The 15,214-nt window shown below is 36.5% G+C and overlaps 1 protein-coding gene across 2 annotated transcripts in view; it reads left to right on the top strand.

Moving 5' to 3' along the window:
* Positions 1 to 14,483, top strand: part of LOC117326961 (WD repeat and coiled-coil-containing protein-like) — a 33,117-nt gene extending 18,634 nt beyond the window's left edge. For both annotated transcript variants that reach the window (XM_033883764.1, XM_033883763.1), the window contains 13 exons: positions 221 to 335; positions 1,496 to 1,568; positions 2,042 to 2,109; positions 3,181 to 3,293; positions 5,311 to 5,423; positions 6,049 to 6,168; positions 6,833 to 6,934; positions 9,106 to 9,280; positions 9,729 to 10,495; positions 10,921 to 10,967; positions 11,367 to 11,425; positions 12,233 to 12,364; positions 13,209 to 14,483. In XM_033883764.1, the coding sequence (XP_033739655.1) occupies positions 221 to 335; positions 1,496 to 1,568; positions 2,042 to 2,109; positions 3,181 to 3,293; positions 5,311 to 5,423; positions 6,049 to 6,168; positions 6,833 to 6,934; positions 9,106 to 9,280; positions 9,729 to 10,495; positions 10,921 to 10,967; positions 11,367 to 11,425; positions 12,233 to 12,364; positions 13,209 to 13,375 (2,051 nt within the window). In that variant the 3' untranslated portion in view covers positions 13,376 to 14,483. The remainder of the gene's footprint in view (positions 1 to 220; positions 336 to 1,495; positions 1,569 to 2,041; positions 2,110 to 3,180; positions 3,294 to 5,310; positions 5,424 to 6,048; positions 6,169 to 6,832; positions 6,935 to 9,105; positions 9,281 to 9,728; positions 10,496 to 10,920; positions 10,968 to 11,366; positions 11,426 to 12,232; positions 12,365 to 13,208) is intronic.
* Positions 14,484 to 15,214: the final 731 nt, after the last annotated feature.

Here is a 15,214-nt window from a genome sequence, read left to right as displayed (position 1 = left end):
CAAAACCATTTTAGTTTAAACCTTTTAATGTATGATTTTATTGCTTTTGAATTCAAACAAGTTGATTTGGCAAAAGTTATACAAAATCATAAAAGCACTCCTCATTTTGTTATTTGCAACATATATGATTATTTCCCCTACTAGCAGGGACAGTCTATAGGATGATTGATCACAACTGATAGTAATGGATGACTATTGGTTTCTTTTTATCTGATTCCAGGGTGTCTATGGAACCCAGGCCGGGATATTCTCTGTGTCCTGAGCAAGCAGCAATGTAGCTTCTTCTTCAGACACGCACAGAACAGGGGCAGTTATGCCTTCCCTCCCATAGAGAGGTAGGTAACAAAACAGACAGTTACGCCTTCCCTCCCATAGAGAGGTAGGTAACAAAACAGACAGCTACGCCTTCCCTCCCATAGAGAGGTAGGTAACAAAACAGACAGCTACGCCTTCCTTCCCATAGAGAGGTAGGTAACAAAACAGACAGCTACACCTTCCCTCCCATAGAGTGGTAAGTAACAAAACAGACAGCTACGCCTTCCCTCCCATAGAGAGGTAAGTAACAAAACAGACAGCTACACCTTCTCTCCCATAGAGAGGTAGGTAACAAAACAGACAGCTACGCCTTCCTTCCCATAGAGAGGTAGGTAACAAAACAGACAGTTACGCCTTCTCTCCTATAGAGAGGTAGGTAACAAAACCGACAGTTACGCTTTCCCTCCCATAGAGAGGTAGGTAACAAAACAGAGTTACGCCTTCCCTCCCATAGAGAGGTAGGTAACAAAACAGACAGCTACGCCTTCCCTCCCATAGAGAGGTAGGTAACAAAACAGACAGCTATGCCTTCCCTCCCATAGAGAGGTAGGTAATAAAACAGACAGTTACGCCTTCCCTCCCATAGAGAGGTAGTTAACAAAACAGACAGTTACGCCTTCCTTCCCATAGAGAGGTAGGTAACAAAACAGACAGTTATGCCTTCCCTCCCATAGAGAGGTAGGTAACAAAACAGACAGTAACGCCTTCCCTCCCATAGAGAGGTAGGTAACAAAACAGACAGTTACGCCTTCCCTCCCATAGAAAGGTAGGATATCTATTCCTATTGAAAAGAATTTTATGCATGCACTTTTATATTTTAAATTTTTACTATCCTGTGTGTATTCCATAGTCTACTGTTAAGGGATCTGAGCCATTGTCCATTCAAATTAGACCTTTGATACTGTACTTGGATAAATTACATCACTGGTAGATGAAGAAGATAAAAAAAAAAAAAAAATGACCAGACAGAGTTTCAACTGCTGCATCAAGTCTGAAGAAGCTATAAAAGAAATTCCTAGCAGTTAGGCTTTGGAATCTGTTGTTACATGTATAATATGTTTTTACTGGTAGCTGAATATTAACTGTTAATTAAATAATATTGAAATATGAATCCGTATCTGTAAAACAGATGTGTATCTTTGTTTGTGTCTCCAGTTATTGTTTTACTGTGTTTATATAGTGGTAAGATCAGATGCGGAGCCTGGTCCAAGGATGGTACTCAGCTGGTGTTGTGTGTAGGCGCCATGTTACTGGTGAGTAATACTGGATCAAATTGTTTTAGTCCATCATCAACTTTTAAAAGATTAGCATAATGATGAATTGTCGAACATCAATAATATTTGAAATAGTTGAAGACATTGTAACTTTCTTTTAGTACATTCATATTTTAGTGTAAAAGTTTTGTATTAAAGTTACCGAAGGGCTTATTCGTGAACCACTTTCAGTTTACTATTTCAAAACTGATGATTATGCAAAATGAAAAATGGGGTTTATTTATGAGCAAGCCCTTTATTGTGGATACAATAGTTTATAAAACTTTTTGATAGCACAATCAAATTTTAGCACAATGCTTCCGTTGTGAAAGTGCACAAATAAGAGAATCTGTAAATAGCCACGCTTTAACAGTAAAAGAAACTCAACCAATCTACATGTATAATTGTTCAAATTTTTCATTTAATATTTCTCTATTGTTTTAAAAATTTCATTGTTTATTTGACTGTTTCAGATTTATTCCTGGCCGGAGATTGATGTGTCCATCAGTGACCTGACCCCCACGGCCTGGAGGATTCCACAGTATGTGTGCGATAGTGGTCAATTATATAAGTCCCACATGTGGTGGCCTCTACATTTTGTTCACCTACCCAGGTTTCATTCTTGCTTTAGAATAACCGTTCAATTTCCATCAAACTTTGACATGATGTTTGTTTCATTAAATTCTGTTCAGAATGGTAAGAGTTATTCCCCCTTTTCACATTTTCTCTGCACAGACTATTCCTTCTCAAGGGGTTGCGATAGCGCAATCGGTTAGAGTGCTGGCCACATAACCTCAGGTGAAGATCTGAGGTACGTGGTTGGACACTTCCTACCCATGTTGGTTTGTGCTTCTTGGGAAGATGAGAAACTTGCCAGTCTGTGCTTTCGTGATTGTGTCCTTATAATTAGGCAAGGCACTTGACCCTAACTACCTTTGTCGGATTGTGCTTTTCAGGAAGCTGAAAAACAGGCCAGTCTGTGCTGTAGTGGTTGTCTCTTTGGGCAAGACACTTTACCCTTAATTGCTCTGGATGGCATGCAACTGGCATCATGCATGTTATTCAGTGAGGTAGTCACCAACTACTACGAGGAAACCTCACCTCAAAATGACCTTGGCTGTTCACAGGGCGATAAACCAAGCAGACAAACAAACAAACCCTCTGGCTACTATGTCTTTTTGCCTAGTAATTTTGAAGGATATATATGCTCCAGCAGATTTTATTTAATGTTCAAGTTCAAATGTGATTGTTAATAAGACTAATTATCAGTGGTGATTTTTCAAAAGTCATTATAAAATATTTCCCACGCCTTGATGTTCTCTTGCATTTTAATGCAGATAATCTGTGTGAAATCAGTCTTAATGAGTCATAAAATGATTGCATTAGCAAAAAAAAATTTTTGTGATTGTTCCATAGAGTCCCTATTGGACCTTTTGAGTTTGTTTTATGATTGATTGTTTGTAGACCTTTTGAGTTTGTTTTACGACTGATTATTTGTTGACTTGACGGAGGCGTATGTTCCATTTAGTGTCCCTATTGGACCTTTTAAGTTTGTTTCACGATTGATTGTTTGTAGACCTTTTGAGTTTGTTTTACGATTGATTATTTGTAGACTTGACGGAGGCGTATGTTCCATCGTATCCCTGTCGGACCATGCTGTTGTTTGTGCTGCTGAGCTACCTCTGGAATCCCTGTGTAAGAGACAGGACACTTTCATAGCACCAGGTATATAGGCCAGGTGAAGCTTCGTCTCTTAAAATGTCTTATGTTCACCTTCACAGCTCCAGGTATATAGGCTAGGTGAAGCTTCGTCTCTTAAAATGTCTTTTGTTCACCTTCACAGCTCCAGGTATGTAGACTAGGTGAAGCTTCGTCTCTTAAAATCTCTTATGTTCACCTTCACAGCTCCAGGTATGTAGGCTAGCGGAAGCTTCATCTCTTAAAATCTCTTATGTTCACCTTCACAGCTCCAGGTATATAGGCCAGGTGAAGCTTCGTCTCTTAAAATGTCTTTTGTTGGAATTCATTGGAATATTTTAACATTTACTACTTATAGGGAGACTTTTCACAAATGTATAGAAAAATTTAGCATAGAGCGAGTTTGATCAAAAATTATAGTGACTATATAGGGTCTATTATTCATGGAGCGAGTTCTATCCGAAACTATAGTGACTATATATGGCTACTATCCATGGAGCGAGTTCGATCAGAAATTAGAATAATTATATAATTATGGTCTACTATCCACTGAGGAAGTTCGATCAGAAACTATTAGTGACTATATACATACATGGCCTAATTTCCACGGAGCGAGTTTGATCAGAAACTATTAGTGACTATATATGGTCTACTATCCACGGAGCGAGTTCGATCAGAAACTACAGTGACTATATATGGTCTACTATCAACGGAGCGAATTCAATCTGAAACTATAGTGACTATGTTCTACTATTGTTTGAGTGCATTAGATAGAACAGCTTAATATAGTAAATAGCTGATGATCAAACTTGGGCAGTCATTGACATAATGATAGTGGTTTCATCTTTTCAGATTTGAATCAAAATAATTAAGCCAGGTTTCCTCCGTCAAACTCTCATTAGTTTTTAGCCCACCATCATCAAATGGTGGGCTATTCAAATCGCCCTGCGTCCGTGGTCCGTGGTCCGTCCGTCCCTCCGTCCGGCCGTAAACAATTCTTGTTATCGCTAATCCTCAGAAAGTACTAAAGGGATCTTTCTCAAATTTCATATGTAGGTTCCCCTTGGTGCCTAGTTATGCATATTGCATTTTGAGACCAATCGGAAAACAACATGGCCGACAGGCAGCCATCTTGGATTTTGACAATTGAAGTTTGTTATCGCTATATCTCAGAAAGTGCTGAAGGGATCTTTCTCAAATGTCATATGTAGGTTCCCCTTGGTGCCTAGTTATGCATAATGAAGTTTGAGACCAATCGGAAAACAACATGGCCGACAGGCAGCCATCTTGGATTTTGACAATTGAAGTTTGTTATCGCTATTTCTCAGAAAGTAATGAGAGGATCTTTCTCAAATTTCATATGTAGGTTCCTCTTGGTGCCTAGTTATGCATATTGCATTTTGAGACCAATCAGAAAACAACATGGCCAACAGGCAGCCATCTTGGATTTTGACAATTGAAGTTTGTTATCGCTATTTCTCAGAAAGTACTGAATGGATCTCTCTCAAATTTCATATGTAGGTTCCACTTGGTGCCTAGTTATGCATATTGCATTTTGAGACCAATCGGAAAACAACATGGCCGACAGGCAGCCAATATGGATTTTGACAATTGAAGTTTGTTATCGCTATATCTCAGAAAGTACTGAAGGGATCTTTCTCAAATTTCATATGTAGGTTCCCCTTGGTGCCTAGTTATGCATATTGCATATTGAGACCAATCGGAAAACAACATGGCCGACTGGCAGCCATCTTTGATTTTGATAATTGAAGTTTGTTATCGCTATTTCTCAGAAAGTACTGAAGGGATCTTTCTCAAATTTCATATGTAGGTTCCCCTTGGTGCCTAGTTATGCATCATTTCTTTTCAGACTTGAATTAAAATAATCAAATCAGATTTCCTCCGTCAAACTGTCGTTAATTTTTGGACTTTGACATTGATGTTTTTATCTTTTCAGACTTTAATCAAAATAATTAAGCCAGATTTTCTCGGTCAAACTCTCAGTAATTTTTGGGCTCTAATATTGATGTCTTCGTCTTTTCAGACTTGAACCAAAATGAACCTAGTTTGTCGCCTTCGTCTGATATCATCTCTCCTAAAGAAGGATCTCTAACATCACTGAAAGATACTCTACTCAACTTACCACGGCATCCAGGGGTATGTACTCAACTTACCGCGACATCCAGGGGTACGTCACATCAAAATCTAACTGTAGAGTTTGTGTCATTCTATAAAGAAAACATCCACATTGAATCAAATGAAATTGATGCATTTTGTTCATAAATTATCCCAATATAAAAAGTTTTAAGAGAAATTTGTTTTTGTTGGTATACTGAGGTTTCCTTTGCAATGATTTATGTCAAAACAGAAAGAATACGTTCAACTATATTGTCAATACATAAACCAGAAATACATGCATGTGTATTATCAGAATCACATTGATAATTGTTTTGTTTAAAACTTCCTATAAAGCACATTAAAACACAAAATGAAATGTTTAACATTTTTCCCTTGCAAATTATTGCAGCAAAATGCTTTCAGTACAGAAATATGATTATCAATAAAATATGTACACATACAGTATATTGAAATTACCAAATTACACCATCTAGAATGTGATTTAATTGTGTCCCCTTATACACAGATCTGAACTAAAAGATTGAGATCAAAACAAGGTATCATATCTCTGTATTTCTTATTCAATGCTTCACCGAATAGTATTTAACTAAATTTAGTGTATAATTGTACCAAAAGTCTGAGAGTAGTTTTTTCAATGTTTTAGAGTCTTATTGAGGACACCAGTCAGCTGATCGTTGTCCAGCTGAGAGCTAATAAGGAGCCCCTAAGGAGCTGCTGTGTAGGGGTCAAAGGAGTGTTGACCCCAGATATACTTATGTATGAGGTAGGATCACGTCAATATGGTGCACTGTACATGTACAGGGGTCTATTAGTTCCCATGTGGGGTTCGTTAATTTAGTAAATATAACATTTCAGGCATGAATCGCGACAGACATGCGGATATTTATGTATGTCTTTAAAAAAAAATTTGTCAATGCTTGTCTGAAAGCAACATCAAATCATTCAGTCATTTTATTTCAAATGTACTTTTTGATTAAGTCTTTGGACAATACTGAGCAATTACTGCCAAGATTTTCAGAGCATATTCCTGTGCCAGTTCTGTGTAGACTTCAGAATTGGTATGTCGGATCATCATGAGTTGCTGCCATGTCGCAAACCAATATCAGTTTTATTTGATGAAAGCTGAATAAACAGATTTCCACATCTGTATCTGTGACACTAGTCAACACTTGGTAAAGACAATGGTTCATAAATGTTCATAGTAATGTCATGAAGTTATTTCAATCGCATTTAAGCTAAAAAAATTCATCAATACCTCCAAGTTTGGCCAAAAATAAAAAAAAAATGAACCTGGAAAAATGAGGAAAAAGAGCTTGAATTTTGGTATGAAAATCTGTAAGAATCGTGTACATTTACCACAATTGGATCTAAAATCTGGTTAGAAATAGCTTTACTGACCAGTCGGTATACATGTATGTTTGTTTCAGGATACGCAGCAGTGTGTGGTAGTGGGCAGTAACAACCAGAGTCTCCTACAGGTGTACGCGGTGGTGGACAGTGGCCGGACACTGGTCAAGGTCCAGGAAATCGTGAGTTAACTGATACACACAGTCTCAGTTATCTAAAACATTTCAAAGTCATATGCTCCTTTAGGTCAATACAGGGTCAGGTGAGAGGTGCCAAATCACTTTGTTGTATGGTGAATCATTTTGCTTTTGTTTTTAAGACTACATACAGAAATCTAGTTCAGAGCTACTGAAGGACTCGCACAACTAAATTGTTTACTATATGTTAATCCTAGTGACTCCATCCCCTCATTCGAAGTTCAAATGATGTGACATTTATATCAGCTTAAAGTTTGAAATTTTCGATATCTCAAAAAATGGTAAGGCAGTAACCCCGATATTTACAGTGGAATTCCCGCCATTTTTCACCTGTGGACTTACATCATTCTATTTTCAGTAGGAGTGTATAAGTTTTTTAGCCCACCATCTGATGATGGTGGGCTATTCAAATCGCCCTGCGTCCGTGGTCCGTCGTCCGTCCGTCCCTCCGTCCGTAAACAATTCTTGTTATCGCTATTTCTCAGAAAGTACTGAAGGGATCTTTCTCAAATTTCATATGAAGGTTCCCCTTGGTGCCTAGTTATGCATATTGCGTTTTGAGACCAATCGGAAAACAACATGGCCGACAGGCAGCCATCTTGGATTTTGACAATTGAAGTTTGTTATCGCTATTTCTCAGAAAGTACTGAAGGGATCTTTCTCAAATTTCATATGTAGGTTCCCCTTGGTGCCTAGTTATGCATATTGCGTTTTGAGACCAATCGGAAAACAACATCGCCGACAGGCAGCCATCTTGGATTTTGACAATTGAAGTTTGTTATCGCTATTTCTGAGAAAGTACTGAAGGGATCTTTCTCAAATTTCATATGAAGGTTCCCCTTGGTGCCTAGTTATGCATATTGCATTTTGAGACCAATTGGATAACAACATGGCCGACAGGCAGCCATCTTGGATTTTGACAATTGAAGTTTGTTATCGCTATTTCTGAGAAAGTACTGAAGGGATCTTTCTCAAATTTCATATGAAGGTTCCCCTTGGTGCCTAGTTATGCATATTGCGTTTTGAGACCAATCAGGGAAAAAAATGGCCGACAGGCAGCCATCTTGGATTTTGACAATTGAAGTTTGTTATCGCTATTTCTGAGAAAGTACTGAAGGGATCTTTCTCAGATTTCATATGTAGGTTCCCCTCGGTGCCTGGTTATGCATATTGCATTTTGAGACCAATCTGAAAATAACATGGCCGACAGGCAGCCATCTTGGATTTTGACAATTGAAGTTTGTTATCGCTATTTCTCAGAAAGTACTGAAGGGATCTTTCTCAAATTTCATATGTAGGTTCCCCTTGGTGCCTCTTTATGCATATTGCGTTTTGAGACCAATCGGAAAACAACATGGCCGACAGGCAGCCATCTTGGATTTGACAATTGAAGTTTGTTATCACTATTTCTGAGAAAGTATTTAAGGGATCTTTCTCAAATTTCATATGTAAGTTTCCCTTGGTGCCTAGTTATGCATATTGCGTTTTGAGACCAATCTGAAAACAACATGGCCGACAGGCAGCCATCTTGGATTTTGACAACTGAAGTTTGTTATCGCTATTTCTGAGAAAGTACTGAAGGGATCTTTCTCAAATTTCATATGGAGGTTCCCCTTGGTGCCTCATTATGCTTATTGCATTTTGAGATCAATTGGAAAACAATATGGCAGACAGACCGCCATCTTGGATTTTGACAATTTAAGTTTGTTATCTCTATTTCTCAAAGTACTGAAGGGATCTTTCTCAAATTTCATATGTAGGTTCCCCTTGGTCCCTTGTATTGCATTTTTGGACCAGTCTGTCCTGAAAACAACCTGGCAAACAAACAGCCATTATCGTTAAATCTCAAATTTCTTATATAGCTAGGATTCCCTTGTTTGAAAAGTACTGGAGGGATATCTCAATTTGCACAGATTAGTAAAAGGAAGGGAAAAATAGAGAGAAGATCAATCTGACATAGAACCTATAAAGATCATTCAATGGTGGGCGCCAAGATCCCTCTGGGATCTCTTGTTTAAGAATAAAGATACAAACTTCTGAAACACAATGACTTGGTTCAAATGAAACAGGGGAGGGCTGAGTAATTGATCATCAAAAATTTTTTTATCATAGTTATCTGAATTTCTGAAACAACATTCTTATTTAATGACCTACAGCAACTGAATAAGGATGAACGTCCGAGAGGGATTTCTGGCCTCCAGAACCCCCAGCTTGCTGGTTACCAAGGGATACTACTGGCAGTGGGTAAGCGGACGACGGCGAGTGCTCTGTTCCCCTCATCATCGGAGGGTACAGGAGATGTCCGACTACAGTTCTTCCCTGTGGCTATAGGTGTGTATAGATATATTTATCACTGTAATTTTGTTTATCCTTTTCTGGGTTTCTGTTGTTTGTGAATGTGATAATATGATTGTAACAAGATTGAAATTCATTATTATACAAATATATCATGCATGTCTGTGCAATAGTCTAGAATATTTAACCCTCTGTACTGGAAATTGACCAGTGTTCTATTGCAAGTCTGTTTCCAAAAATAAGAAATTCTTTGCAATTCTATTTACAAAATAAAGAAATTCTATGGATGGTGAAGACAAGAGAAAAAGAAAAGGTTTATAATATGATACTGTTTTAGGTAAAATCACTTCTGACAGAAGTTTTCGACCAACTTGGAGTTCTCATTTGAATGAATATATTACTGGAATAGCCCTAACCACAATAATGATTATGTTTCTCCTATATTTTTCATGTTAAGACTTTTGTTTTAATTTCTATTGAGTAGACAGATCTGCTTTGAAGAGTTCCGAAGATGGAAACACAACAGCAATAGATCAGAGTTTGTTAGAAAATCTCGTTCCCTCAAATACATCCACACCCGCCACACAGCCTCAAAAAAAGACAATAAAACTTCAGTATTCTGTCGAAGAAGACGATTCGTCGTTGGGTCAATCAGACCGCCAATCAGAACCTTCGTCTCTTGAACCATTCAGCCTGATAAGCAATGGAATATCAGAGGCTAGTGCTCAAAAAACCACTCAAAATGAATCTGTCGATCTTTTACTTAAAAAACAGAGAACAATATCAGAATTGAGGGACTATTCTGATACAGACTCGGCTAAATCATCGCCAAGGGAGACAACTCAGGATTCTGGGGAATTGTCACCGAGAGATACAGCACCGTCTGAATCTAAACCTCAAAAAAAATTAATCGTTGACTTGAACAAATCTGATAGTGCTGACAGTGATTTAGAAATAGAAACTACTGAATTCTCCGAACAAAAACCACAGTTCAAAAGTGCAGAGTTGGATAAATATCTAGAAGAAAACGTAGGAATGTCTGACATTCCGAACATGTCTAAAGACACAAAAGATGTCCCGTCAGAGTGTGATTCTGAAAAGACTGCCAAAAAGATTAGCCCGAGTGACCCAGACTCGGGCTACACAGAAGTCTGTGATATTTCGCATCAACATCTTGTCGTCGGAGGAGCCGAGGGAAAAGTGAATAACAATATGGCGATTGAGGACTTGGAGCGGGAAATACAACTACAGGTAAAGCAAGTTAGTGGATGGGGAATCTCATTGTTCACATACTGATACTTAAGTTTCTTATTGAGAATATGTCACATCTCAGAATATTTCTTAGTCAGAATTCCGAAATCAATCAATTTGCTGAACCAAAGACAGGCAAAATGTGACATGAAATTGAAATTCAGGTCAATGCCTTGACATGAATTGTCTTTTTTTAACTTTTCAGGTAAATTTAACCTGATCACATGAAATTGACCTGAAAATGTTCTCATGAAATTGTCCTCAATTTGACCTAAATTGACATGAAGACATTTTGCCTGTGTAGACATCTTCGTAATCCAAGGGTGCTACTTTTGTTTCTTGGTGTAAATATCTTTTATATATATGTAACCTAGATTAAAAATATGATCAATTTCTATTCTAATGTATGTACTTTTGTCTCTCAGAATTCACACATCGAGCAGTTACAAAAGAAGGTTGATTCACTATCAAGGTAGGTTTTTTGTAACATGATTACAGACAAATGATATTGTTAAGGACTACATATTTAATATTCTTTCAACAGTTTATTAATGTGGATTTGATATATATAGCAATAAAAATGAACACTTTTGAAATATTTCTTTTCATGCCTGTTAACTGATTGTAGATACCACACAAACTAGAAATGATTTTAAACAAAAGACTGCATGTTAAAGAGAAAAAAAAATCTTTGTGGAATATAAGGGAGATAACTCTGTTACAAATTTCAAGCATGTAAGGTAACATACACCCTTAATCCTCTACACGTACATTATGTATTTATTAACTTAACAATTAGCGAACATACATTATGTATTTATTAACTTAACAATTAGCGAAAAGATGACTAATTTGAGTTTTCTGTCTATAGAATTGTCGAAGAAACATCAATGGTTTTCCCAACTAAATACCAGGCGTTTGAAAAACCAGGTAAGTTGAATTGTACATGTACACTGTGACATATTTCAGTGGGTAAGATTTTTGACAAAATAATAATAAATCTAAAGGTAGTTAAGACCATGAAAATGTCTCTCTGGGTAGTTTGACTTCATTAGATAAAGTGTTTAGTTTCGACACTAATTAAAGGCATGTTGTCCTCAGAATAAATTTTAAATACAAACATTCGGCTCTAATGTACAAAAGGCGGTACCTTGCCTGGAGACTGTTAACTACAATACAAATACATTAGTATTGTGATACATAATACATAAACATCTGGAATTACGGTGTCCGTCTGTCCGTCTGTCTGTAGACACATTTTGTCCGGACAACTACTCCTAAACAGATGGACCGATTCCAATGAAACTTCACACAAATATTAATGATCATGTGTGATTGTACATGCCACTTTCTTTTTCTAAAAATTATGGTTGCTATGGCAACTGGTCACTATAAACAGGTTTTTTGATAAGAACCATAACTTAAAGTTTGTCCAGACAACTCCTCCTAAACCGAAGGGCTGATTTCAATGAAACTTCACAAAAATAGAGAACCATGTGTAGATGTGCATCTCACTTTCTTTTTCTCAAAATTATGGTTGCTATGGCAACTGGTCACTATATAACTGGGTTATCTTAGTTAGCCTCTAATTAACAGTTCCAATTCACCATTGTCCATTGACTTGTGCAGATTGTGGGGGTATTAGTCAGCCATCCTGGCGACAGTTCTAGTTGTTTCTATAAAACATTTCCAGCTACAAAAAGGATCATTAAAATTTGTTCTAAACAATGATTCCAGATGTTGTCCATGTGGTTTGTCACTGTGATGGAGCCAAAGCCAGTAAGAAGACATTTTTATTGGACAACGGACGCCTGCCATTGGACGTTCTGAAACATGCATTTGGTCTGTCATTGGTGGAACTTCTTATTGGTGAGTCTACATGACACAACTTCATCTTATCCTGTCTGATTTACAGATATTGTGTTAAATATTTTTGTCTTGTTTCTATATTCATGAAATTCCAGTTTTATATCCTCATTTTGATAGACAGATATATAAATAGCGCTATTATTTCGCATACTGTAAACATGGAAATTTATGCTTAACAGGCGACTGCAGCTGCCTTTGGACCACAAAAATTTCCCAATGCATATCATTTTGTGATTATGTGGTACAAATTTTGGAGCATGTGCAAAAGAAAAATTCACAGAAATACCCCCATGCGTAAAAGTTACCTAAAGACATCGCGAAATTAAACCCAGTGGAAATAACCACGTTTTCAGTAGCTTGTGAATACATTCACAAAATTATTTCTGGGTTGTATCTATTTCGTGCAAAATTTTAAGATTTAGTTGGATGTCTTACATCATTGGGAGCAATATTTTGAACTTTGACCTTCATAGCGCAAAAACAATTTCCTGTTTATCCAGTATATCAGTGGATCATCATGATGTTTGAATGGGTTTACATGTATTACAGAATGTGCTTTGAGTTACATACTGGTTATAGGTCGCTGCAACCTATGTTTTGACCTTTATGAAAGAAAAACGATTTCCAGAGCATATATATCTTGTAATATTTCATGTATGACCTTCAAGATTTTTATATAGGTGCAATGTAGATCTTAATTGGGACAAAGTAAAAGCAGAAAGTGGAACTGGAAATATCTGCTGAGCTCTGTTCAGAATTACCTCTAGTTTTAAATTTAAATATGAGTAAAGGTTTTGTTAGTATATTTTATTTTGTGTATGTGTTATTATATTTTCTTCTTCAGATGGTGAACCTTTTGTTGTTGGTGCCAACATAGACGGTTACATACCCATGAAATTTGATCCCTCGTCAACGGTGGAGATCGGCGGTATCGTACAGCCTGCTTCGGACAAGGACAGTACCTCGGAGGACATGGGCATCGGCGGAATAGACAAAGAGGTCACATGCTGAACAACTATCATCATATCTGATTAAGGAATGAACTCTCCTTTTATTTTTTCACATGACAAAGAACAAATCTCCAAACATTGTGATGATTTTTAAACTTTGACAAGCTCAGATCTGATTTACTGTTGAAAGTTGTTGTTTTTTTTCTTTGCTTTTCTATGAATCTCAATTTAGTGTTTGATATTCAACATTTTCTATAAAAAGCTGTCTAAATAGCATGATGGGAAATTTTACTTTTGTGAACACATTACGTAGCATTAATGAACCTCAACAACACAGGGGTAGGTTTTACATATGCTGACAGCTGTAGATATTTGTTTTGTGTTGTTAAACAGTATCCAGTCTACCCATCTATAAAAATGGGTACATAGTAAGGAAGTAATCCTATGAAATGTCTCCCTTCTGGGTGTCAGAGAGACTTAAGCTAATTTCATAATACATTGATGGGTATACAACTGCTATATACATAGTATTAAGGATGAACAAGACTTAAAGGTTAAGTTCACCTAGCTGTATAAATAGGTACTTCATATGCCGGGAAGTAAAAACCTGTGATAGTTTGACATTCCATTCTATAAATCCTGAGTTATTGTGTATACATGATTGTATATAATGTATTTTGACCTGTCTGGTTCCAATTCATTGATTGGATTGCTGTGTAATATTATTTTTACTTTATAAATGAATAAATATATATATATGTATACATGTATATGTATTGTGCATTACAATAATTTTCGGGGTTTGCTCGATCTGATATAGCTAACCGGGTAAGTGAAACAAATTTGACTCTTGTCTTCTTGGGTCCTGAAAATCCAGATCTTTGTAGTGATCATCTTGTCAATACAATACATCTGACCATTTCACTACTGTTACTTTCAAACCTGAAATGATAATTGTAGTTTTCAAATTTGAATGAATTATCTACCATCTAGGAAAGAAACTTGGATGATAACACATTAACTTTTTTTTCTCAATTTGATCCAAGGAAACAGCTCCTGAATAAGACCTGTATATTATGGCCTCCTGTACAATCCGACCAATGTGTTATCTCACAAGGATTCTACATGTGTCATTTTGTTTCATATAAACAGCTGTTTAGGGAAATAATGAAAATATAGCTTATAGGTTTTGAAAAAGAAGATAATATATTAAAATTTGTATAAGTACATATATTAAAGCATCGTATATCTGTACTACTGGTATGTATTAAAATTTGTACATTTTGAATTACATGTACCACATTATCTGAACTTTCTGTAATTCTATAAATGGGGGGGAAATATAAACTTGTACAAAAAATACCATACATTAGATATATAAGCTGTACTCACAAAAAATATAACTAGTCATTATTGAATTGATATACTGTTTAATATATATTCATGTAATTTTTTTTTTGTATTTTTGTATAAACTTCAAACCGGTATAGCTTGGACTGGTGTTGATCAATGCATGTTCACTAAACACAGGTCAATGATAACAGACTGAAAACATACTGACTGTAAACTATGGCCTGTACATATATTTACCTAAGTCCTTTGATGTAGATATTGTGTAAAAGTAATGTAAATTTTTAAATCTGCATACTATTCATTGTATGAGTATACATCTTCCTATACAAGATATTGGAAGATATGCAAGAGTTAGCCCCCCTTACTACCTACTAACATATATACATTGTATACCTAGGTTATTTATCACTGTTCAAACAGTTACTGCAGGGTTGTTTGTTTATGACAGAGCTAGATATCTTATTTTAGATTCTGGCTAGCCTTGATAAAGATTTTCATAGTCTGTATTAAAATCTGCAGGTCTGTCAAGATTTATGCCTGAAATAAC

Source organism: Pecten maximus, chromosome 5 (genome assembly GCF_902652985.1).
Source record: "Pecten maximus chromosome 5, xPecMax1.1, whole genome shotgun sequence".
NCBI classification, from domain to species: Eukaryota; Metazoa; Mollusca; class Bivalvia; order Pectinida; family Pectinidae; genus Pecten; species Pecten maximus.
Note: the sequence above shows the minus strand (reverse complement) of the source record. Positions and strands in the feature narration are given on the sequence as shown.